This window comes from Platalea leucorodia (assembly GCF_965183815.1).
Source record: "Platalea leucorodia genome assembly, chromosome: 2".
NCBI lineage: Eukaryota > Metazoa > Chordata > Aves > Pelecaniformes > Threskiornithidae > Platalea > Platalea leucorodia.
Genome location: NC_138824.1, coordinates 123,158,560 through 123,180,409, shown reverse-complemented (window position 1 = coordinate 123,180,409; position 21,850 = coordinate 123,158,560). Strand labels below are relative to the sequence as shown.

Here is a 21,850-nt window from a genome sequence, read left to right as displayed (position 1 = left end):
GCCTTAATCTGAGTGGCGATAAGCAAAGCAGAGTTCCTGAGGTTAATCAATATTTATACAGTGTTAGTAATTTATCTGCAAAGGCATTAGAGTATGCTTACTTGTTAAGTAAGAGGCACTTAAAGGGGCCTAGTTAGGACAGGTCTCCCTTTGGCCAGGTACTAACACTTCTAGAGTGCTAGAGTCTAGCACTAAAGAAGGAGTAACATTTCATACTACACGGTTATCGGGGGGGATGACACCACGATAGCAAGGTAGTTTGGTTTTGGGGGGGGTGGTGTTGGGGAGGGGGTTTTTACGAGGCTCACCCTTTACAGTCTGGATGTGCTAACCCTTACATTTTGCCAAACATGGGGAATGCAACTGCCTAACTCGTAGTAGTGGAGGACCGCTTTTGTGCTCTCCCTTGGAAAGACAAAGAAAAACAAAACATGGCTATACAGTGAGGGCTGGAATGTTATGAGACTGAAACAGAAAAAGCTTCTTAGTGAAAACTTTCTAAACCTAAATTTCCCTCATCACAAGAAGTATCTACCTGAAAGGTGAGGTAGGTGCTGTCTCTCAAATGGGAAATGTGGTCTGCAGTGATGGGCACAGTACTGCTACTAAAGTTGCTGCCTTTGCAAATATCGAGGAGGGAATTGTCACGACTGCATAAGACCAGTTAAGACTCACTTCACTAAAAACATCCAGTAAGGATCACAGCCCAGTCCTGCTGGCTTACACGAGGTTGTCAGCTTTTGTCAAGTGACAAACAGCCTTGTGTGGGAGGGAAAACTACCAGTCTGGAGGGAATAATACCCACCATAAATAATGGTAATAGTTTTACAGTCTCTGCTAGTTAAAACAATTACTTTTTTCCCCACCTTCCTTCAGCTTCAGAGATATAAACCATGCGTTCCAGAAGTAACAGCACAGAAAGCCCAACCAGACCAAAGCTGAGCCAGCAAAGGCCAAAAGACCACCATAAAGAAGAGGTTGGTTACAGTGGGAGAGGAAACGTGCAAAGAAGGCAGAAGGAGAAGGACGATGTAGCCCAAGCCAGTACCATCCTAAGAAGCCCTAAGGCAGAGAAAAAACAAAGAAGTTCTTTCAAGAAAAGAGAGGATCTCTCTCGTGATGACTTGCTATTTCTTCTTAGTGTCCTCGAGGGTGAATTACAGGTGATTTATTGTCTTATTTTATATCCCAAATTAAAACATACTCCCCCCCACCATTACCACAAACACATGCTGCTTTCATGTTAGGGAAACACCCTACCTAATTTGATACCGGACAAATATAAACGGCAAAGTACATAAAAATGCAAATTATAGCTATTATTATAGCTATCAGCCAGAAAAGGTGATCTTTACACCACCCCTAAATGCAAACAAAATTTACTCACCATGTACCTATACCACACTAAACGCACTCATGGTCCCCTGTGAAGGATCACCTAACTCCCAGAGCAGAGAACTCACAAAACTTTCCTATTGTGCTGTCCCATTCTAAGTACTTTGAATACAAATTATTTGTCACTGTAAAACCTAGATGGAGAGACCTTTAAGATCTGTTACTTAATTATTTCTTATCCCCCCTTTCCTATGAAGTCATGAGCATTACTCCCTCTGAATCAGTATGTGCCAGATCACAAGTAGTAACTCACTCAACAGTATTCTGACATCTTCTGCTAGAAAAATCAAAATAGCCATTTTATTTCCCATAATATAAAGCATAAGTGTTGCATGCCACTCAGCCCACAAGATACTGGATTTTGAAGAGCAAGCATTTTTCTATCTGGAAAAGGAGCCAGCTGCCAAGTGGTAAATGATGCCTAACCTGGTCAAACGTAATTTCAGGAAGTGGGAACCAGATTTCCAGTGAGCAGGGAGAATATTTCTGTGGCAGGCTGACTGCTCAGAAGCAGTGACGGCCACGTTAAAGCTGCTCCCAGGCAGAGGGAAGAGCAAACTGGCCAAAGTGCAATAAACAGGTGTATCACATGGTTTCAGACTTTATTACCTAGACAGTACCTGGGTAGTTCCATTCTTAACATGTGTATACGTTTACATAATAACACATACATGCTTAACGGAACACACATGCAATATGAATATTTGATAGATATACCAATCTCTGAGAGTAGATCCAAGGCAAACTTCTACAGAACATTTCATTATGCAAACACAACAATCTGTGTTTGCAAAACACTTCTCTCCTGCTCACTTGCCCTTTCCTAATTTAGATTAAAATTCAGATGTCACACACTCCTCCAAAACAGTGCTCTCTTCCTCTCAAGAGATGTTTGTGTATATATTTATATATATTGATATTACACACACTTCATTACACTTGTGTAATATCAATATATATAAATATATATATATAAAAACCCCCACACACTTCATTACAGTTGTGCAATATATATATATATTTTATATATATATATTTATATATATAAAACCCACACACACTTCAATTCTTAAAATTGGAAGAGAGTGAAATGAGAAACTGGAAAACAATAAGCCTGACATGAACATTTTAAATCATGTGCGACATTCCAAAGGAAGCGTTACGAATGAAAAAAGTGAGAAGTCATTTCTTATTCCTAATTTTCCACCTCCTGTAATGCCAAGTCAAATCTCTGAAGATCAGCTGTCAATCCAAACATAATTAAGTTTCAAAGTTAGATGCCATTACTCTCCAATTCCAGAACATTTAAGATGCACAAAGGTCACTCTTCTAGGTTTTTTCTGTGATGATAAGGATTAGAAATAGATTATTTCATTTTTTAAACACAGTCGGAAATAGGGATACAGAAGCACTCCCGCCAAGAGCAGTCAAACTGAAAGTGTTACCCTCTCCTGATAGATCCCTCTTTCTGATTTCCTCCCTTCCTATTCTGTCCTCCTAGGATCAGCATCTACTTTGTTTTGTTTTTAACCGAGATCATTGCAGACAATGGATGTTTGAGACAGTTCACGTAGTTATGTCACCGTAATGGAGGCAGGGGGCAACCTCCACCACCAGAGGATGCGGGGAGAGGCGAGGGGGAAAGATGGACGCAGCCCTACGGGAGGTGGTGACCTAAACCAGTTTCCCTGGCAGTGCAAACATTCACATCATCAGATAGTCTCATGAAAGAACATTACCATTAGTAGCGGGACTTCGAGACAATTAGCACAATGTTCACAGCAAGTATTTTGTCCCCTCCAATGTAACATCTAAGAGCTAGTAACTATAGCAAAGAAGCATTCTTGGCAGTTTGTTTTTTGGGTTTGTTGGTTTTTTGTTTGTTTGTTTGTTTTTGTTTTTGTTTTGGGTTTGTTTTTTTTAAAGAGCAAAGAGAATCTATAGATCACTTCAAATACTGCAGATACATACAGCATGTTTCTCCAGCATGGAGCATGGACTTAGAGAGCAATGCTGTATGATAGGAAGAAGGTATGTGCACCTGCCAGCTGGTGCAAGAATTTCTGAAATACATACACCGAAGAACATTGAAAACATGCCTGAGAACGTATTGTATCTACTCTTTGGTAACAGGATGTCATCAGCTATTTTATAAGATTAAGGAAATAAATGCAGTGACATTAAAAAAGTATAATGCACATTTTTAGGCTATACTTTTTGAAACTACATGATTTTTGGAAACCAGATAACACCACTTTCTCTTAATCATTGTCTTTTAAAATGCCTTTTTTTAGTATGCACTCACAAATTGAGAATACCCTTACAGCAGTTACTTCCAAAAACTCGATGCTGCAAAGTTGCTTATTACCTGAGGGCACGTACACAAGCACGTGCACATCTACATATCTACACATAAGGCACGGTCTCACACATGCACGCACGCGTACATGTGCACAGGACCCCACTGCCAGCTTTGAAGGCAATTAATCTTGTGTTAAAGAACCGCCTTTATTGCCTGGCTTTGGAATGTGTGTTGCCAAGGGTCACATCCTCTGCACCGCACACCTCTCTACATTCACCGCTCAGGGGAGCTCAGTGTAACAACAGAAGCAGGCGACCCCAGGCGGGTTTAGACTACAGAAGCCACCTTTGCACCCGGAATATACAGAATGTGCAACACTTCCAGGCTTCAAGAACCGTCCTAACATCTTTCACTAACAGTTTAAAATCAGCTTCTGATACCACAAGTCACACTTCGCCCTGTAATTCTGTGTTGAGAACGTTACACACTGTTCCAGAAACAGGAATAGGATCTAATCACTAACAAAGTACTTAAGCATTGATCGATGAGGGTTCTGAAGATGCTGGAGTTTATGCAGAACTAATAATATACAAAGACCAATACTTCCCTCATGCTTTTTAACTGCCTTCATGTTACTGACTATTTTGGGGCACTTTACTTACACAGCAGTCTTTAAAAAGTTTTTTAGTTTTCTTACAAAATCAAAAGCAGAAAGCTAACCTGTAAATACACATATACAGTTTAACAAAATAAAACCTTACTTTGTGTTTCTGCAGGCTCAAGATGAAGTTATAGGAGTACTTAAGGCTGAAAAAATTGACTTGGCTTTGCTTGAAGCACAATACGGCTTTGTTACTCCCAAGAAGGTGTTAGAGGCCCTCCAGCGAGATGCTATTCAAACAAAGGCTGAGCAATGGCAAGAAGATATCTACGAAAAGCCTATGGGAGAGGTACGAACATGTAATTGATATTTAACCATAGTTCCCATCAAATTCAACAGAAAATATCTCACCGATTTCAGGGAAAGAAAGCAAATGAGCTCTAAATCTAGAATCTAACACAAGTGTTAGTGACAGCAGAACAAAGTCCAGGGTCCAGTGGGGTCCCTAATAAAAAACAGGTAGCTAATGATCCTCATTTATACTGCGCTCTGGGAGCTTTAAACATAGACAGACATGACTTTGTCTAACTCAAGCTCTGATAATCAGCCTTCTATTTTTGACATCATCTTTTTTTTTTTTCTGTTCCATTATCAAAATTCACAACCCATACAACCAGATGCCTCCCCATGCATCTCATTGAGGCCATCTTACCAATGGCTGGTAGGGCCCATTCAGCAGTAATGGCACAGCTGCCCACCTTTACGTATCCCAGCTCCCACTAATTCTGGGGGAATCACGGGTATACCTGCATGGTCTGAGTAGTTACTGTAATGAGCTGTCATTAGAAACTTCATCCAGGCAGAAATCTAATATTCTCACATTATACATAAGTAACCTTTAGTTTAATTACACTGCAGCAGCAGCCATACTTTCTGAACAATGTTATCTGAATTTCATTTCTGCCCTGCAGTGCAAATCATTGGATATTAAAATCCCTTCATATCAGAATATGTTTTTTTTACCAAGTAAGTGTCTCCTCTTGAATTTAGATAAACATTTTTAATATGCTGCTCGGTATAACCATCATAAAAATAAAAGCAGAAATTATGAATAAAATTCTTCCACCAAGTGTTTTCCAAGCTTTCTGAACAGGAATATACTTAAGCATACAGTGTTCGTTTCAGAGAAAATTATGTCAGTCAAAAGGTCAACACTCATTTCAGAGGCTCAAAGGTTAAAATCTCTGGCTATAATCTGAAACAGATAAAGTTCAACTGCAGAGGTTAACTTATTTTAGAACATTGTGGCATTATGTCACAGAAACTTTGAGCACAAATGGAAATGATTTGAAGTCCAAAAAAGTTTGAAAACATAAGTTCAGTCTGTTACTTTACATAAGTTTATACACGCTTTTTCCTTCTTACACTTAATGGCAGAGAAAGGATTTCTAACACCACTGGATTTGGCAATTCCAAAAGGCAAAGGTAAACATCCTGAGAGCAACTGAAAGGCTAGAAGGACCACTGGCACTTCGTATATCTTGGTAAACCAAAGGATGCCATAATCAGCAGGCATTCCACAACTTCAGTTTCAAAATCCCCCCAGATTAAGTCAGAGATCCATTTAGTTTTTGTTTGGATTTTTTAAACATTTATAAAAACCAAGGGAGAGCTGGAACCAGCCACAAAGTATGGGAACCAACCATTAAATTGCCCCTTTGCCACGATGACAATGTACCTTTGTATCTGCCTACAAATGATGCGGTTACTCTAGAGCACGTCTCTCTCACCCTTAACAATTTACCCTTGTAGCCCTGAACACAAAGGATCTTCCCAAAACTCCGTTGAAAACACAGTGAATTTCAGAAGGCATCTGTAAGATTACTGGTCCTTTAACGTTCTCTCACAACTCACTCATCTATCCTAAACTTTATGAAGCTTCTTGGTTAAGAATGTAGTGGGAAAATTTGGTCACTGGACAGCTTTACTCACTAGGAAGAGGATTCATAGGTGAAGAAACATAGCAAAATAGAAAACAGTAGTAAAATATCTTCCTTTGCAAAACCTATGAGGGGTGTGACAAACCAAAACCATGTCTTCCTTGGCTATGAGGAGATTTTTTTATTTTTTTGAAAGCAGAGGGTTTTTTCAGCCAAGTTTGCTCTATAGCTACTTCTTTCTGCAACCTAACAAATGCCAGATAAACTTACTCTTATTCCTCACACTTGAGGATACAATAAATTGTTTTATGTTTAAAGGAGCTTAAAAGAAAATAGACTTTTATTTTTGCTTTGCTTCTGTCTGACACGAAGGCCTGAAAGGTTTTCCATCTTTTCATGGTTTATAAATTTATATCAAGTCAGTTATTCATGAAAAAATCTGGCTTCAGATCAATTGCTGCTTCTCTTGAATAGAAAATGAATGGTATTCAACATTCTAGTAAACACAGAACAATAGCATAAGAACCATTTTCCCAGATTCAAAAATAAACAAATTCTTTTTAAAAAGAAAGAAAAAACATCAGAGAAGGTGATGTAGGAAAAGAGAGATAAAGAGGAAGATACCGCAGAATTTATGGTGTTTTTTTCTCATGTTTCAAACCTTCATGTTATTAGAAAGCCAATTCTGGTTTCTAACTCTTCCCAGCTTCCAATAACACAGTCAAAGATAATAAAAAAATCCGGTGCCTCACTGTTTGAAATATGATGAACAGTGCCTCCTACCCCTTTGAGAACTCCTCTAAAAGCAGTGAAACTAGAGGAAAGCCTATATTCTGCATCCATCAAGGATAATTCAAAATTGAATCAATTTTTAAAATCCCAGTGCCAATCAACCCGAGGGAAGATGCATCCTCATCAACCTTTTAACAAAGTATATCTGATTGCATCCTCACAACATCTTACCAGCGTTGGTCACAACCTTCCAACGACAACAGCTATAGCACGCCAATAAGTTACCGTCATAGGAAGAGACTGAAACAGTAACATTGACAACGTGGCATTCAGGAAAAGCAGACCAACACATCCGCATGGAAATTTGGCTCGGCTAGGGTTGAAAAAGACACGGGAGGAACCGCTCCCATAATCTCCAGTAATCCTAAACTCAAGATTATACATTTATAAACAATGACCATGAGGATATTATTAACAGGAATAACATTTCATTGAACTTTGGATGAAGAAATGTAACGAACCTGGATTTCATTCTGGCACAGTGCCAAACACAAAACAGTCTAAAAAGAGAAAGACAAAATGTTCAGTTCCAACGTAATGGATGAGGCACACCATCCTAGTTTGACTTCAGACACGAGTTGGTGGCAAAATGATTTTAAACGATTAAATTCCTGTGAATTTTTAGCTTGCTGAACTGTTCACAGTTACGTAAGACCATGCCTCTTATTTTCCATTGTATTGTACAGTACGTTCAAGTATGAATTCTAGCAAAAAGCCCATATGGTTAGCAAGAACAAAACAACAAATCACTTAAGATTTTATCACTTTAATTTTCAACAGAAGACATTTATACTGCTGCTTATTAGCCCTCTGTGGTTTTTAGCCAAGAACTGTATATGCTGAGCAAACGTGTGTGCGTACATATAAATGGATATTTCTGCACATGCAGATTTAGCATTTGGACAGAGTAATTTGAGGAACGAGGGGCTGCTGGAGACTGCTCCTGTGAGAGGATCTCACACTAGTAGGGGTTCACACGACTTCTCTCTCGTCTCTGCTGGATACGTGGGAGTCAGCCACAAGATCTCACAGGGAAAATGCAAGAGTCAAATTTGCTCGCCAGGGAAGCGCCCTTATCTCGCAGAGGGACACAACAGAGCTTCCAAACAAAACACACAGAAGTGCAGCGGCCCAGTATCGGACTCTGCTCTGCTTGGTCCTGCGGGGAGGGAGAGGCATGCTGCGCAATAACACACACCAATGTCACAAGGCCAAATGCCCATACCCATTATGCAGCTTACAAGCAGATCGGAAGCGTCTGCATTAATTGTGATGTAGGATCTGCTGCCTCTCCAGTTCTCTTCTCTATCACCCACCTGTACCAGGAGACAGGCCCAGCACCTCCTCCCTTCTCTCCTGAGTGGAATCCCAAGCTCTCGCTCTGCACCATGTCCCCAGCTGCAACAGCCACATGCCAGCTGCTAATGCTCACGGTAGAGCTGATTTGACAGCATCCCTGAAAAGCAAACCTAAATGCATCTTCTAACCTGAGCAACAGGAGAAAACTGCAACATGAAAACAGCTTTGATGCAGCAGTTTATTTACTTGTCTCTCTTACCCTTTCATGTATGCAGGTCTCCCCAGGACACTACTGTTCTTTTACCCGCTTTCAAATTCCTCATTCCCCCTCCCTGCCTTGAATACACACCTCTCCCTTTCCAAATACCAGTTTGTCATCCAAACTGCTGATCTCAACACTGACAAAAGCATAACTGTGAAGTGAAAGGCACTGGCATTGCTCACTGAGAACCGCGAAACAAAAACCTGGAGTTACTACCTTTCTTCTTGCATACTTGCTGCTTTGATTACTTGATACTTGAATTAACCCCTCATAGCCATTTAACAAATACTCTAGAGCAAACAGGTATACTGAACCCATGAAACAATGCTGGCAGGTGCCACACCCGTCACACCCAACAGTGCAGAAGCAGGACTATTTTCTATTTGGTTAATGTTGTTCGTGTGGATGACTAACCATCATCTCCATCAGGCAATTTGGAAACAGGAGTCATTTGATTTACAATCAGCTTGTAGCAGGAAATTTCAGTGTTTTCTTACTATAGCACTTCACACATCCCCTCAGGTTCTTACATATACTTTTGATGCAGTGGTCCAATCCATACAAATGCATCACTTAACGCCATCCATGTGGACGGCCCACAAAAAGAAATCAGAAGTTCACACCTTTGCCTTCTTCCCCCCCTGACCTCGCACTGAGGGCTGAGAGCAGCAAGCACTAACATGCAAGGCTGATGCCCAGTTCATATCAGTTTAAGACAGGGCCATAGTTGCAAACAGCACCGCATCAGAACTTTTATCAAAAAACAGGAGGCAGTTTCCTTTCTGCGAACAGCATATATTCACCTGACAGCACGACCTTTACAAAGGCGAGGATCAGAAACTCAGGTGATGGTGCTTCATGCATCCGTGCAATAAACGTTCCTAAAAACCCTCCGAAATCTTGGAGGGGGAGGAAGGCTGATAGAACACACTGAAAATTCTCTCATTCTAATAAGCTAGTAGCTGAACAAAAGATTTTAAATTTTGAAATTTCCACTTCTGGTGGAAGAAGGAAGAGCGTGGAGAAGTTAAAAATGGCCAGTTTTCTTCAACCTGACCTTTTAAGGCAATTTAGTTTTCAACCTCTGTAAAAGACACAGAAAACATAGCCAAGAGATTACTGTATAAGGCAGCACTTGCTTACTGAGAAAGCTTGCATATGCAAGGGTTTAGGTAAGAAACGTTTTCCCTAGAGAGGTGCTACTTCTGGATCATGATTCCAGAAAGCATTGACCTTGCTGGTGTAAAAGTGTGCAAATTATGAGTGAGCAAGATGAAAAAAACCCTTAACAACCTGCTGTAAGAGCACCACAAAATAGCCAAGGACAGTCATAGGTTTCTTCACATTTTTTGATCATGCATGAAATGAGCACAGTTATGTGACAACAGAAAAGACACTCTCTAATATCATAAGCAGAAAGAATGGGCAATTTTCAAAATGATCCACATTTCTGTTGGAATATTTTGGACTCAAATCATCTTCAAAGTCTTGTCAATAGTTCCTTTTTCCTTATTCATAGCAGAGTCACCGTAAAACAATGATTTAGGAGAAACGTAAGAGACTATATAAAGCTTAAAAAGAAGCTGAGGTAAGCAGGGGGAGACTCAGAAGCCCATGTAGAAATTGAGAATATTCTCACTCATTCAAGGAACTCATGTTCAGGCATTCCAGCTCTTCCTGTCATCACTTCTATCAGCCAAACTGAATAAACATGAGGAAAAGATAATTAATCATACTCCTTGGAATTAAATTGTCCAAAATAAGCAGTGGCCCTTAGAATCTGAAGCCCCAGTGTTTCTTGTGGCACATGAAATTCCTTGTGGGGGAAACGTTGGAGAACCAGAACCAGCCTTGCTTCCCACACTGCCCTTTCGTGAATTCCTTCCTATTAATAGAGTGCAGCACTGCAAAGCAGCTTGACCTACTGGAACAGACTGTGGTTAAAAGGAGGCACTGGGCTTTGAGCTCAAAATTTCTCTTTTCCAACAAGGATACAAGGATTCCTGTGTTGACCTGATGAGGGAGGCAGTCTCCACAGGGGAAGGGGAATGAGCAGGGAACAAAGATTCTCACCATTACAGACTCTTCCCAGGGCTTTAAATGGCCTCCAGTGAGCACTCCTCAAACTTCAGCTAGATCAGTAATGCCCAAGGAGGAAAACCCTTCTGGTTTCATACACACACACTTGCATAACTCGGTCACATACTGAATTCAAAATTATAAGAGAATCCTCAGAATGATAATTTTCTCTCAGTTTGTGGAAATATTTTTTTTTAACAGCATAACTCCAGTGAACAGTTATGCCAACACCCCTGTGGTTTAGAAAAAGTAAAAATTATTACCAAAACCTAAAGTAGATTATTTAAGATAAAATACCACTATATAATAATATTTAGAAGCTCAGCAGAAATCCTTGGGGAATGGGCGGGAATTCGATATTCGAAGTGTGCTATAAAGGTGCCATCTGCAAGGCAAACCCCTTTAAAACGTGTGAAATTTGAGGAACAAAACAGGAAAAGCCACCATTAAATAAAAATAATTCCAACCATTCTAAAATTTAGCACTTACTTATTCCAGAAACCCAGAGGCATGCTCAGAGCAAGCACAGGAGACAGGATTGTTTTCCACTCTTGGTTCTGTCACACATTTACTGTGAAACCAGAGGAAAACTGCTTTTTGAACTACCTGTCTACCTTACAAAGACAATTCAATGCTCTCGCTTCCTATGCAGCTACAAATGAGGCAGCTATTTCTATTCAACCAGAAGTCAGTCTACTTCTGTGTAAAGCAAAGGTTTCTTCTGCCAAGACATCTGTTTCTCTACCACAATGATCAATGAGAACAGCACAGCACTGGGAACAGTAACTGTCAATTACTAGCTGTTGAGGATCAGTCATGGCAGGAGGAGGAACAAAAGGTGACCAAGGGTCCTGCAAAACAGTACCTTAACTTACTTTTCTAATTTGTCAGAATTAGACTGACAGAACTAAATAACCCTTTCCAAACAGACACCAAAGGACCTGACCATTAGACTATTAAATGCATTTTACATTATTAAGCCTCTCTTAAAATCTTTCATTAATGAAAGCCTGAGCAAGTAAGAGTTTCAAAAGACTTCAGGAGTTTTTGCTTTTTTTGTAGCTTGATAAAGTTGTAGAGAAACAGAAAGAAACTCACAGACGAATGCTGGAGCAACTTCTAATGGTAGAAAAATCACACAGACAGACACTGTATGAACTAGAAGAAGAGAAAAGGAAGCACAGCAAATACATGGAAAAAAGCGATGAGTTTACAAACTTACTGGAACAAGAACGTGAAAGGTAAGGTTACCTCTTGTCATAGTACTAAGAAATACTGACAATTTAACATTACGTCTAAGGATCTGTCCACTTTCTTATTCTGCATCCACTAAAAATCAGAAATATTTGCAGAGTTGTATTTTGAGAGTTCAGCTGTGAAAACATGACTAATTACTCCTAGATAGTGTAAACAGTAGCATCTACATCTCCATCAGCAGGTGAGGTAGGTCAAATGGTTGGCAGATTCTTCAGCACTGTGGCAGGATGACAGATATGTTACGCTACAGAGAATACATGGAGATACACAAACGTGTAAAGTTACAACCAACACAAAGCAGGTGAACCTTTCAGCATGTTTAAGATGTTCGGTGTACACTATAGTATGTAAGTAACTGAATATGAAATCAGGCATGCAGCCTTTGATGGCAGAAGAAAAAGACATGAGGAAAAGTAGAAGGTGTTTGGACAGACCATAGAAATACAGAGAGAGGAAGCAAAGGCAGAGAATAATTTACAGAAAGCTTTGAAAATAAAAACACCATAAAGTTCTTATATCAGTACTAGCATAAAAAAATATAGGTCCAACTTTATTTTTAAATGTAACCTAAAAGTGCCACAGCTTGTTTAAACACAGTGTGAGGGTTTCAGCACCAATTCTCAGAAGAAGGATTAAGAAGAATTTAGTGTTATTTACTGTCTTTAAAAAAGCCACTTTAAACTGTGGTTTCTCTGAATCTGCAGTAAAACTGAACACATCCTAAGGGGGAAAAAAAAAAATTATCGAAGAACATTTCCTATTCCTTGGATAGCTAGTCCAGAAGATAGGAGAATATTGTCTCTGTTTCCTTTTGCTTAGGAACAGCTTCCAGATGGAAATGTTTGGGTGTGAGAACGTCAAACCTATTCTAAACTCACATTATGCATAGATAATTCTTCCTCTGCTTCGCCTGTGTAACATCGTGTTCCACGTATTTTGGCAGTGTTCACCCTTCACACTACACCTCTTCTCCTGCAGGTCTATCAAAGATAGCACATATGCTTCCCACCGAGTACACAGCCATATTTATGGATTGCAATTAAAGCAGCTGGGGGAAAAAACCCTTTGCTTCTCAGAGGAACGTATACAGATGCAGGCATGCGCAGGCACACACAGAAAAGCACAAAGTCCCCCCACAAGGCACAGAACTGACTTTTTTCTTTAAGAACTGTTTTTGTGAAACATCATCATATCACAAACCAAAACCTGAGATGAATGGAAGTTCTCAACTCTGCTGTCTTTTTCTCAAAACTAGGAGACACTCATCTCTTAGAGAAAGAGCTAAACAACTGCAGTTGCTAAACGCGGCAAAACGTTACATCAGACGCATGTGCTCACACAGCGTGAAAAGCTGCACAGAAGACTAAGCATCAGAGTCCTTGTATTTTTTTTCTTGTGAAAACAGGGTAGACATGGGATTAAGACTCTCTTCCCTGCCCCTCCTCCATATTCCCCCCAAGAAGACTATAAAACATTTACCACTATTATCTGCAACATTTAGTCTATCTGCCTGGAAAAAGGGGGCGAGGGGGGAGGAATACTGAGGTGCCTAATGAGACCTTACAGGATGTAATAATAGATTTCAGATTAAGTCTCAATTTTTGTATTTTCTTTGGAGGACGTATTTTATGTGGAAAACCTTAAGGGGGTGTGATGTCACATGTTGAGCTGATTCCAAAATGTTTGCCAAGTAATGTCGCCATCAAGATCTCCACGCAATTGCCTGCCATAACAAAACAAAACAAAAAAAAAAAGAGGAAAAAAAAGAAAAAAAAACAACAAAAAACCCACAACCAAAAAAAAAAGAACCGCTCAGCAAGTTAAGGCACAGCTCTTTCTACATCAGCCTGTCTGACTCGACATTCAGAACACACACCCATACACAGCAAATTGACCTTTTCTTCCATTTCAAAAACCTTAGTCGAATTTAAATCTTCTCAGGATGTGAATTTTGAATTTGGATTCAGAACAAATAGAACTCTACGAAAAGTTTCATACATAAACCAATGACAAATGAATTTTTGCCCCCCCCCCCCCCTTCAATTAAAAAAAAAAGTATTTGGAAAAGCATTAAGTATTCGTCAATGAACTTTCTTCTTTTTTCAGCCAGAAGCACTATTGTCTTCTAAGTGTGGAAGGGTATATAACATTGCTATCATTATTTCAGTTTCAAAGCAAAATCCTGGACTTCCATTCAATTAGTCAAAAAAGTGTCTTGCTTTTATCAAAGAGCAAGGCTACAGTATATGCTAAAGATATCCTTGAAGAGTATAGAATGCATGCGTGCCAAACAAGGTACATGAATAATACGTGATTATGTGATCAAAAGGAAAAAAACTTACATGTTATGGGACAGTGATGCTGAAGCACTGAAAACTACTCTTGACAGCAAGAATAAAGCAACTATCAGTCAGATCCAACTCTTACATATGACTCTGAATGTATTTTCAAATAAGGAGGAGGGAAAGCATTTCCTCTTTCTTACGCAGGCACTCAGGAAGTACAGAACTGAAGAATTCTTAAATGAAAACTTTAGTGATGACCTAATTTATCAGATGATCATGTTTTACAAAAACTAGGCAAGCCTTCATCTCTAGGGCCTTTCTGCTGCCTTACTCTCTCCATTCATGACATTTCTCATTAAAGGAGTTAAAAAACACGTTTGGCTCATGCAAAATATTAGCAGTCTTCACCGACTCAGTAAAAACCTTTCACCTTAATCCTCTGAGAACCCCTTTGACTTCATAGCAAGGCGACAAGACTTTGGCCTCAGAAATTGTACATTGTCAGATTTGGGAGTTTAAGCTTATGACAGGACCAGTGACAGCCTTCTAGAGATGAGAACTGGATTAGCATTTAATGTTAACCCTTTAGGCACTTTAAGCATTTCTCTTGTTGCCAGCCAAAACCAATCCTCCATAGTCTTGCTGTAGTGAAGAGGCAAAAGATGGGTCTTCCAAACTGAAGAGAGTCTCAACTCTTAGCAACAGACATTTACCAGTAAAAGAATGATAAAATCATGCTACTGTCATTATATTTATTCATCTTCAGTCATATGTGCTTTTAAAGCATAGAGCCACTGACAAACCCTTATCAGATACGGAACGGTTTTGTGGAGAAAAGGAGTCCTATGGGCAATAACCAGATAGGTCTTTCCTGCACTTCAGCAGGAATTGTACTCTGTGTGTGTAAGGATCTGACAGGAACAGAAAGACAAACTACGTGTGCATGGTAGTGTACTAGACCAAGTCTACTAGAGTCTAGAAGGGAAAATTTTATTGTGTTGCTGGAGCCTAAGGAAATAGCAGCACCCAAACTCACAGGAATGTAAAAAACCTCCAGAAGCTAGATACAGAGACTACTAGGGGCACCTGAAGAACCACAGCAAAAAAGCCATTGAGTTTGTTTAGAAGCTCTTGCATCTCATGGAGTTGGGGGATGGAGGGCAGGACTAAGGACTAGGAAGAATACTGACTTTAGATTCAAATGCAGATTCCACTCTATCTTTCCTGAGGATGTACCTATTTGTCCAAATATATTTATCCACATTCCATTGCAGTACAGCTAAATAATAAAAGCTGCTATTTTAGAAAACATTTTACAAAGCTAAAATATGAAACTAGGTTTTCCAGATATGCATGTTCCCAGTTTGAAAACACATGCCATATGCATGCAAGTATTTATGTGTTTACATACTAACTCTCCACACCACACACAAAAAAAAAAAAAAAGAAAAAGAGTAAACTAGTAAAATGATTAGCACTTACGCAGCCCTTTTCCTCTGCAAATCTCAAGGAGTTTTAAATAGTACATAAGCACAGTTATTCCCCATTTTCTGAATACTGAAAGGAAATGAAGGTATGAGTGGAAGAAACCAGACACAGGTACCTTGGGGTACAAGGGTTAAACTGGAGAAAAGGAAGAAATCTCCCAAAGCATAGGTGTGTCCATCTTCAAACTTTCTTTACACTGTATAGACTCTCAACTATACAAAAGGTTAAGCTTTATTATGAACATACACTGGTTAAATAAGTGAACGTTGTTCAACAGGACAGGAAAAAAAATAGCAGTTTGCTAATAAGCAATGTCAATAGATTTTTTTAAAGGCAGTTATGATATACGTTGCTTACAGGTATTCAAATATTAGCACAAAACTCCGCAGGCTGGCATAGCAGCAATTAGTAAGATCTTTAGTTTAAGGATCATCTACTAAGATGAGGGGTTTTTTTCTACAGGGAGAGCCATCATAAGTTTTTGCTTTAGCTCTGAATTCATACCCACAAACGTCATATAGAGAATGTAGTCCAAAGAAGAACACACAATTGTTTACGTATAAGATAATCCTAACATTTCCTAAAAGAAAAAAACTTACTCCTTATGCTCTAAGCAAGTGAAAAAACCTAAGCCAGCCAACCAAACTCTATTCCACCGTACCAGACATTTCTTCTTAAAACACCAAGTAAAGGGCATTTTCAGTGTTAAAATTTATTGTTATACCCATCTGAGGAGTCAGCATTCACCAAGTTAAAAAATGGAACCTAACCTGCAAAAGTCTCACAACTGTAGTCTTTCTCATCTAACAAAACGCCATAAACCACTGTGCTTGTTGCTCCAACTGCTGCCCCCCTCAAGGTCAGTCAGTTAATATGACGTCCTGTTGAGTGATACAGGCTAGAAGGGATCTCTGGAGGTCTCCAGCACAACCTGATGAGTGCAGGGCTAACTTCACAGTCAGTTCAGGTTGCTCAGACTCCTGGTCCAGTTGATTATTGAAGACCTCAAAGGGACAGTGATTCTGCTGGCTGCCTGGGCTCCTGATGCAGTCTTTGTCAGCCTCACCAGGAGATCCTTTCCCTCAGTTTCATTGTAGGCATCAGTCTGGTCTGGCTTCTGCCCCACGTTCAACTGACACTGCTCTCATTAAAGGCTCAGTGACTTCCCTTCTGGCAAACCTCTGAACCTAATCTATCTTCACTGCCTCTGATCTTTTGGCTGCCTTGGACACAAATGAGCTTTCAGCACTTCCTTGCCATCTTACCCACACAAAGTTTCTGCGACTCCAGCTGGACTAATTTCTCTAAGTGTTTCCACAGTGTGCTCTGAGTTGGTAACTTCTCCTTGTCCACCTCTACTCTGTCCATAGGACTCGACAGGTCTTATTCTTTGGGTCTTCTCTTCATCCATTTACTCTCTCTGCTTCTTCTCACAGAAGTTCAAAGCCAGCCACCATCTCAATGCTGATAACTCAAGTCTACTCCAACCACCACCACCACCACAAATCTCACCATTTGTGAGCAACCTGCCATCATCCCCAACTCCATCAGACTAGAAGGGAACTCAGTCTTTTATCCCCTGGCCCTTAGCTTTATCCTTAAGATTCTCTAATACCTCAGTTCTTAAAACGGGGTAACAAAGTCATACTGCTTGTCACTCAGCCTGTCATACCTAGGCACATTTTCTACCTGAGCCTTTCTACATTTAAGTCTCACAAATTCTTCTTCATAGCACGTCCAAGAGAATGAAAAATAAAATTAAAAAACACAAACCCCCACACAAATAAACCAAACATATATTTCTGTCCATCCAAATAACTAAATCCTTTTCCAGGCCCTCACTTCCAAAATATTTTTTTATCATTTCCACATTAGCTATTTCACCCCTCTATGTCTCTTCACTGGATGCACTCTCATTACTGCAATAAGGCTATGTATTTCCTTTTGTGTACCTTTACAGTACACTCCTACCTTCTCATGCAATGTTAATACATGGACTAAACATCACACTAAAACCGTACCAAAATTAAAATCATATTATGTTATAATACTGCTCAGGTATTGAGTAGGAAAGAAATGTGATTTCATAAAACTGAGCACTTCAGGTTAAGTGTTTTGTTTTAAAGTGTCAGATGAAAATAATTGCTGCACACAACAGGTCAAGTGAACAATGCTTGAAAACTGGGGCAGGGCAGGGCATCAAGGACGGAAGGAACCGTCTTGGCTAAAAGGTGAAGTGTGTTAGTATGTTGTCAGTGTAACATTGCTGTACTTTAATTCTGACACATTCACACATTGGAATAACAATATATTGCATGCCCAGCTCTGGAAAATTCAATATTCTATAACAGTGGATACAATTAATATTTGTTGTTTTTCTTAATGAAGCCAATTAAATATTATAAGAAGCAGGACCTTATCTCTGTAGAAAGCTACAGTAAAAATAAACAGACAACTTATTTATTCTACATGTGTTACCAGCAGTTTTTAATTTCATGCACTCTGAACTATTGTTGTAGATTGCATTGTACTCAAATGCAATCATTTCCTTTTAGCTTTCTGGCAATGAGTTCTATATATTACATATGCCTGAGACTATGTCTTGCAGGTTGTGAAATGGATGCCAGATCTCTGTACATTTGACCTTTTTCATGGGTATCTAGTGCTCTGTAGGTGAATAAGAGAGACCCACCACAAGCAAAACACTAGTGTTTTTATTCTGCATTACACCCCAATGGGACAGTCCCACTAATAATACCACTGAGGCACAAAGACAGACTCAAGGAAGTGATGTACACAGATTAATTACCTCATGCTCATATGTGAAAAACTACGTACCATTGCACTGCTTAACTTTGAACAGATGTTGTGAAATCAAACCCTTGTCAAAATTCAAGGATTCAAAGATTTCTACAACAGTTCCTGTGCATGACAGAAGGTTAAAATACTTTATCTTAAAGCAAATAAATTAATAAAATCCATGTTAACAAAGGGATTAAAAAAACCCCAAACTGTTAAATAAAGTCACACTATGTTTAGTCAAAGCAAAGATTAAGAATAAATACAAATAGAAACAGGGCTTTCAACTCAGTATTAACACAACTGAGAAATTCTCTAGATCTGTGGTGCAATTTAAATTATTCCACCTACTGTAATCAGCAAGCAGATGCAAGATCTAGGTGATAACCATTTCTCATGCAACTCCACTAACACTGGTGGAATGACAGAGAGAAGCGAGGCTCGTATTTAATTTCTCTAAATTCTGAGCACGTAAGAAGTCTGTTCACTGCTTCAGGCACACTGTCATGACTACCAACCGATACTATCATTGTGTACTTCGAGGCCACGGAGGACGCAATGAAAAGCCTTAGTCAAACGATGTTCTCCTACACTGCTACCCTCTTTCTCCTCATGAGTGGGGAAAGAGATGGTTGTTACCATATGCCCTCCCTGCAAAAGGGCATAAATTCTCCAGAAAGGGATGATGATCATGGAAAACCACCCTGGTGAGAGCTCTGGTCAGCACTTTTAACTGTAGTGTCAGAGCTCAAAGGGAAAGATGATCTTTCTAAGCTGGCAAGTCTCAGAATATTTATGGCTCTTGTAAATCAACACCAACTCCATATACTCTGTTTGGAACCTAACCAGTGATCAGCGCGGACGATGAAGCACTGGCCAAATATGCTCATGGTGAGGCGCTGCCCTCAGTAATGGGGCACTCGCTCTAGTCACCAATTTACATTTCCAAATAAGACTGAGTGCACCGCTCCATGTGCAGCACAGCATAACTAGTCTAATCATAAGCAACAATAGAAGTGGATGACTGCACCAAGACCTGTGACCAAAAAAAGACACGGTGCACTTCTGACTCATTGCAGGGTGGGGCTGTGAGAGAGGGAGAAATTGGCACAGGATTTTGTAACTGGAGTTTGAAAAGAAAACACACAACATCAGACAGAGAAAAATCTATAAATCGTTCTCTGAGATAGAAAGTTTGACACTATCATAAGTTTCCAGAACAAGCCATTGCTATGGGAAAAGTTATACTCCTGTTCGAGCGTGGAGGAGGAGAAGTCTCAATGAAGTTAAGATCTTTCTCATGGCAGAAAATGTAAGTAAGTGACTTGTACGTGCTATAAGCAGTTTCATATCTTAAGAACAGGCAAGAGAAAAATGGCCATGAGAACTGAGAATGCAGGTCACACGTCAGTTAGCAAAACCTGTGGTCTAAACTCATAACCAAATTTCCCAGAGCATACTGTGAGCTTCAATGCCTTTATGCCCAGCTACAAAATCTCTGAGCATTATATATACATGAAAGAAGCATGGATGGGAGACTGAAGCAGTTTAAGAAAAATGTCACAGCCTCACTCTCTGTGCTAAGCCAGTAATTTTAAACAGAGAATAAACAAGAAAATCAGTAGCATTAAATCTGTTGAGAACAGAGATTACTGGAAAAAAAATCGTTAAAAATAAACACCAAGATCATCTTATATGATGATTTTGATTTTCACATAAGCGCATTATTTTTTTGTTTCTTGGGCCTGAAACGCACACTGTATAACCTTTCAGGAAAACAACACAAACTTGCAGAAGGTAACACATAACCTATTTAGTGTCTGAAGACCAAAAGCTTGAACACGTTGAAAAAGTATGTTCAATATTTGAACCTTTCTGCTAAGACAATTGGAAAAAAGCCACAAAATATGTATAAATGCAGAAATAAACAAAAAGGTCAGGAGGGACATACGAACTTCTGGTTTTGAAATTTCTGTTTCAGACTCCTATATGGGCAGGGACCGGGCGGGTGGATGGCTCAGAGTAGAAAATGGGAGTAATAGGAAGTAGATACAAGAAAACCCATTAGATCATCTAGTCTCATCCCTGGCAACAGAGGGTTGTTCTCCAAACATACTGTTGACACTTTTGCTTCTCATTTCAAATGTCCAGAATACAGAAACGTCTCAATCCTTGTAGAACTGTTCTATAAAAGTTGCATTGTCAAAAATAAAATTATACTTTTCTATTCATTTGATAATTCATTCTCCTGAACAATTCAATACAGTCCTTCCTAATAGGATTGTTACTCTATTGCAAGATTTCTAGATACTCGGCTAAGACTGAAAAAGAACCCTAAGGCACCCATTTTGGTCACAGACACAGACCCAGCTGACACCCATAGCAGATAAAACCCTAAGATGAGAGTCTGAGTGGGCTGCAGCAAGGTCTGCTGCTTAAGGGCGATTCTGAATGGAGAACTGCCCACTCCCTTTCCGTGGTAGGTCTCAACTGCGCGCCCCTTGGGATAAAAACCCGACACAACAGCCCCTGCGAGGCACGATCTGAGGGAACTCCAAAGACTGAGCATGCAGAGAGACTTAACCAGTCCCTTCACCCTCCCACAGAAAAGTTTGTGCTGGGGAACACGACTGGTAAAAGGCAGAGCTTTACACACATACTGATAACAGAAGGCTCCGGCACTAAGGGCTCTCAAACCATCGACAACATTAATTTTCAAGCAGGAAAAAAAAAACCAAAACCAACAGTTGTGATGGGGTCACTGTGATCAGGCTACTGAAAGGGGAGAGGGGAAGTATTTTGCCATAGAAAAGTTTTATTCCCCCCCCAAAATAGGAAATTAAAAGTGCCAAAGGGACAGTAACACTGAAAATACCCAGACAGCTAACTGATTTATGTCTGCCAAATTTGACCTAGCATCAGTTACCTTCTCCTAGACTCTGCCTTTGCCAAGAGTGTTGGAGAGGGAAACTCACTGAATCCAGAAACATGGTTGTTTTCAAATGCGCATGAGCTTGACGAGATATACCTTGCACACGTCTGCTTTCATTCTCTGTCCAAGATATTCCTAGCAGCTTCAGCGGAGACAGCATCAGGTTATGACACTGCAAAAGAAAAGTCACTAAAACTGCTCTTTGGAACAATGCCTTATTTACTCCCTTTCCGATACCTTTCAAGTTACACATTTTGCTTGAAATTATGAGAGCTGATTAAAAACCTGCAACTTGAACACAGCTCTTCACTTTTAAAACCAGAGTCTTGCCTCTTATACACTACTGGGAAATTCCTTAGCCTCAGCACTTTCATTCACGGTATCTTGACGTCACTGGGGAAAGACACATGGCCCACAGA

At 39.8% G+C, this 21,850-nt stretch overlaps 2 protein-coding genes across 3 annotated transcripts in view; one reads left to right on the top strand and one right to left on the bottom strand.

Moving 5' to 3' along the window:
• CMSS1 (cms1 ribosomal small subunit homolog) overlaps positions 1 to 21,850 on the bottom strand; it is a 245,938-nt gene that overhangs the window by 156,990 nt on the left and 67,098 nt on the right. The window lies entirely within an intron of this gene.
• The window catches only part of FILIP1L (filamin A interacting protein 1 like), a gene marked incomplete at its 3' end in the record, with an annotated part of 82,575 nt that continues 65,298 nt past the window's right edge, over positions 4,574 to 21,850 (top strand). For both annotated transcript variants that reach the window (XM_082304040.1, XM_082304042.1), the window contains exons 1-2: positions 4,574 to 4,647; positions 11,733 to 11,911. In XM_082304040.1, the coding sequence (XP_082160166.1) occupies positions 4,639 to 4,647; positions 11,733 to 11,911 (188 nt within the window). In that variant the 5' untranslated portion in view covers positions 4,574 to 4,638. The remainder of the gene's footprint in view (positions 4,648 to 11,732; positions 11,912 to 21,850) is intronic.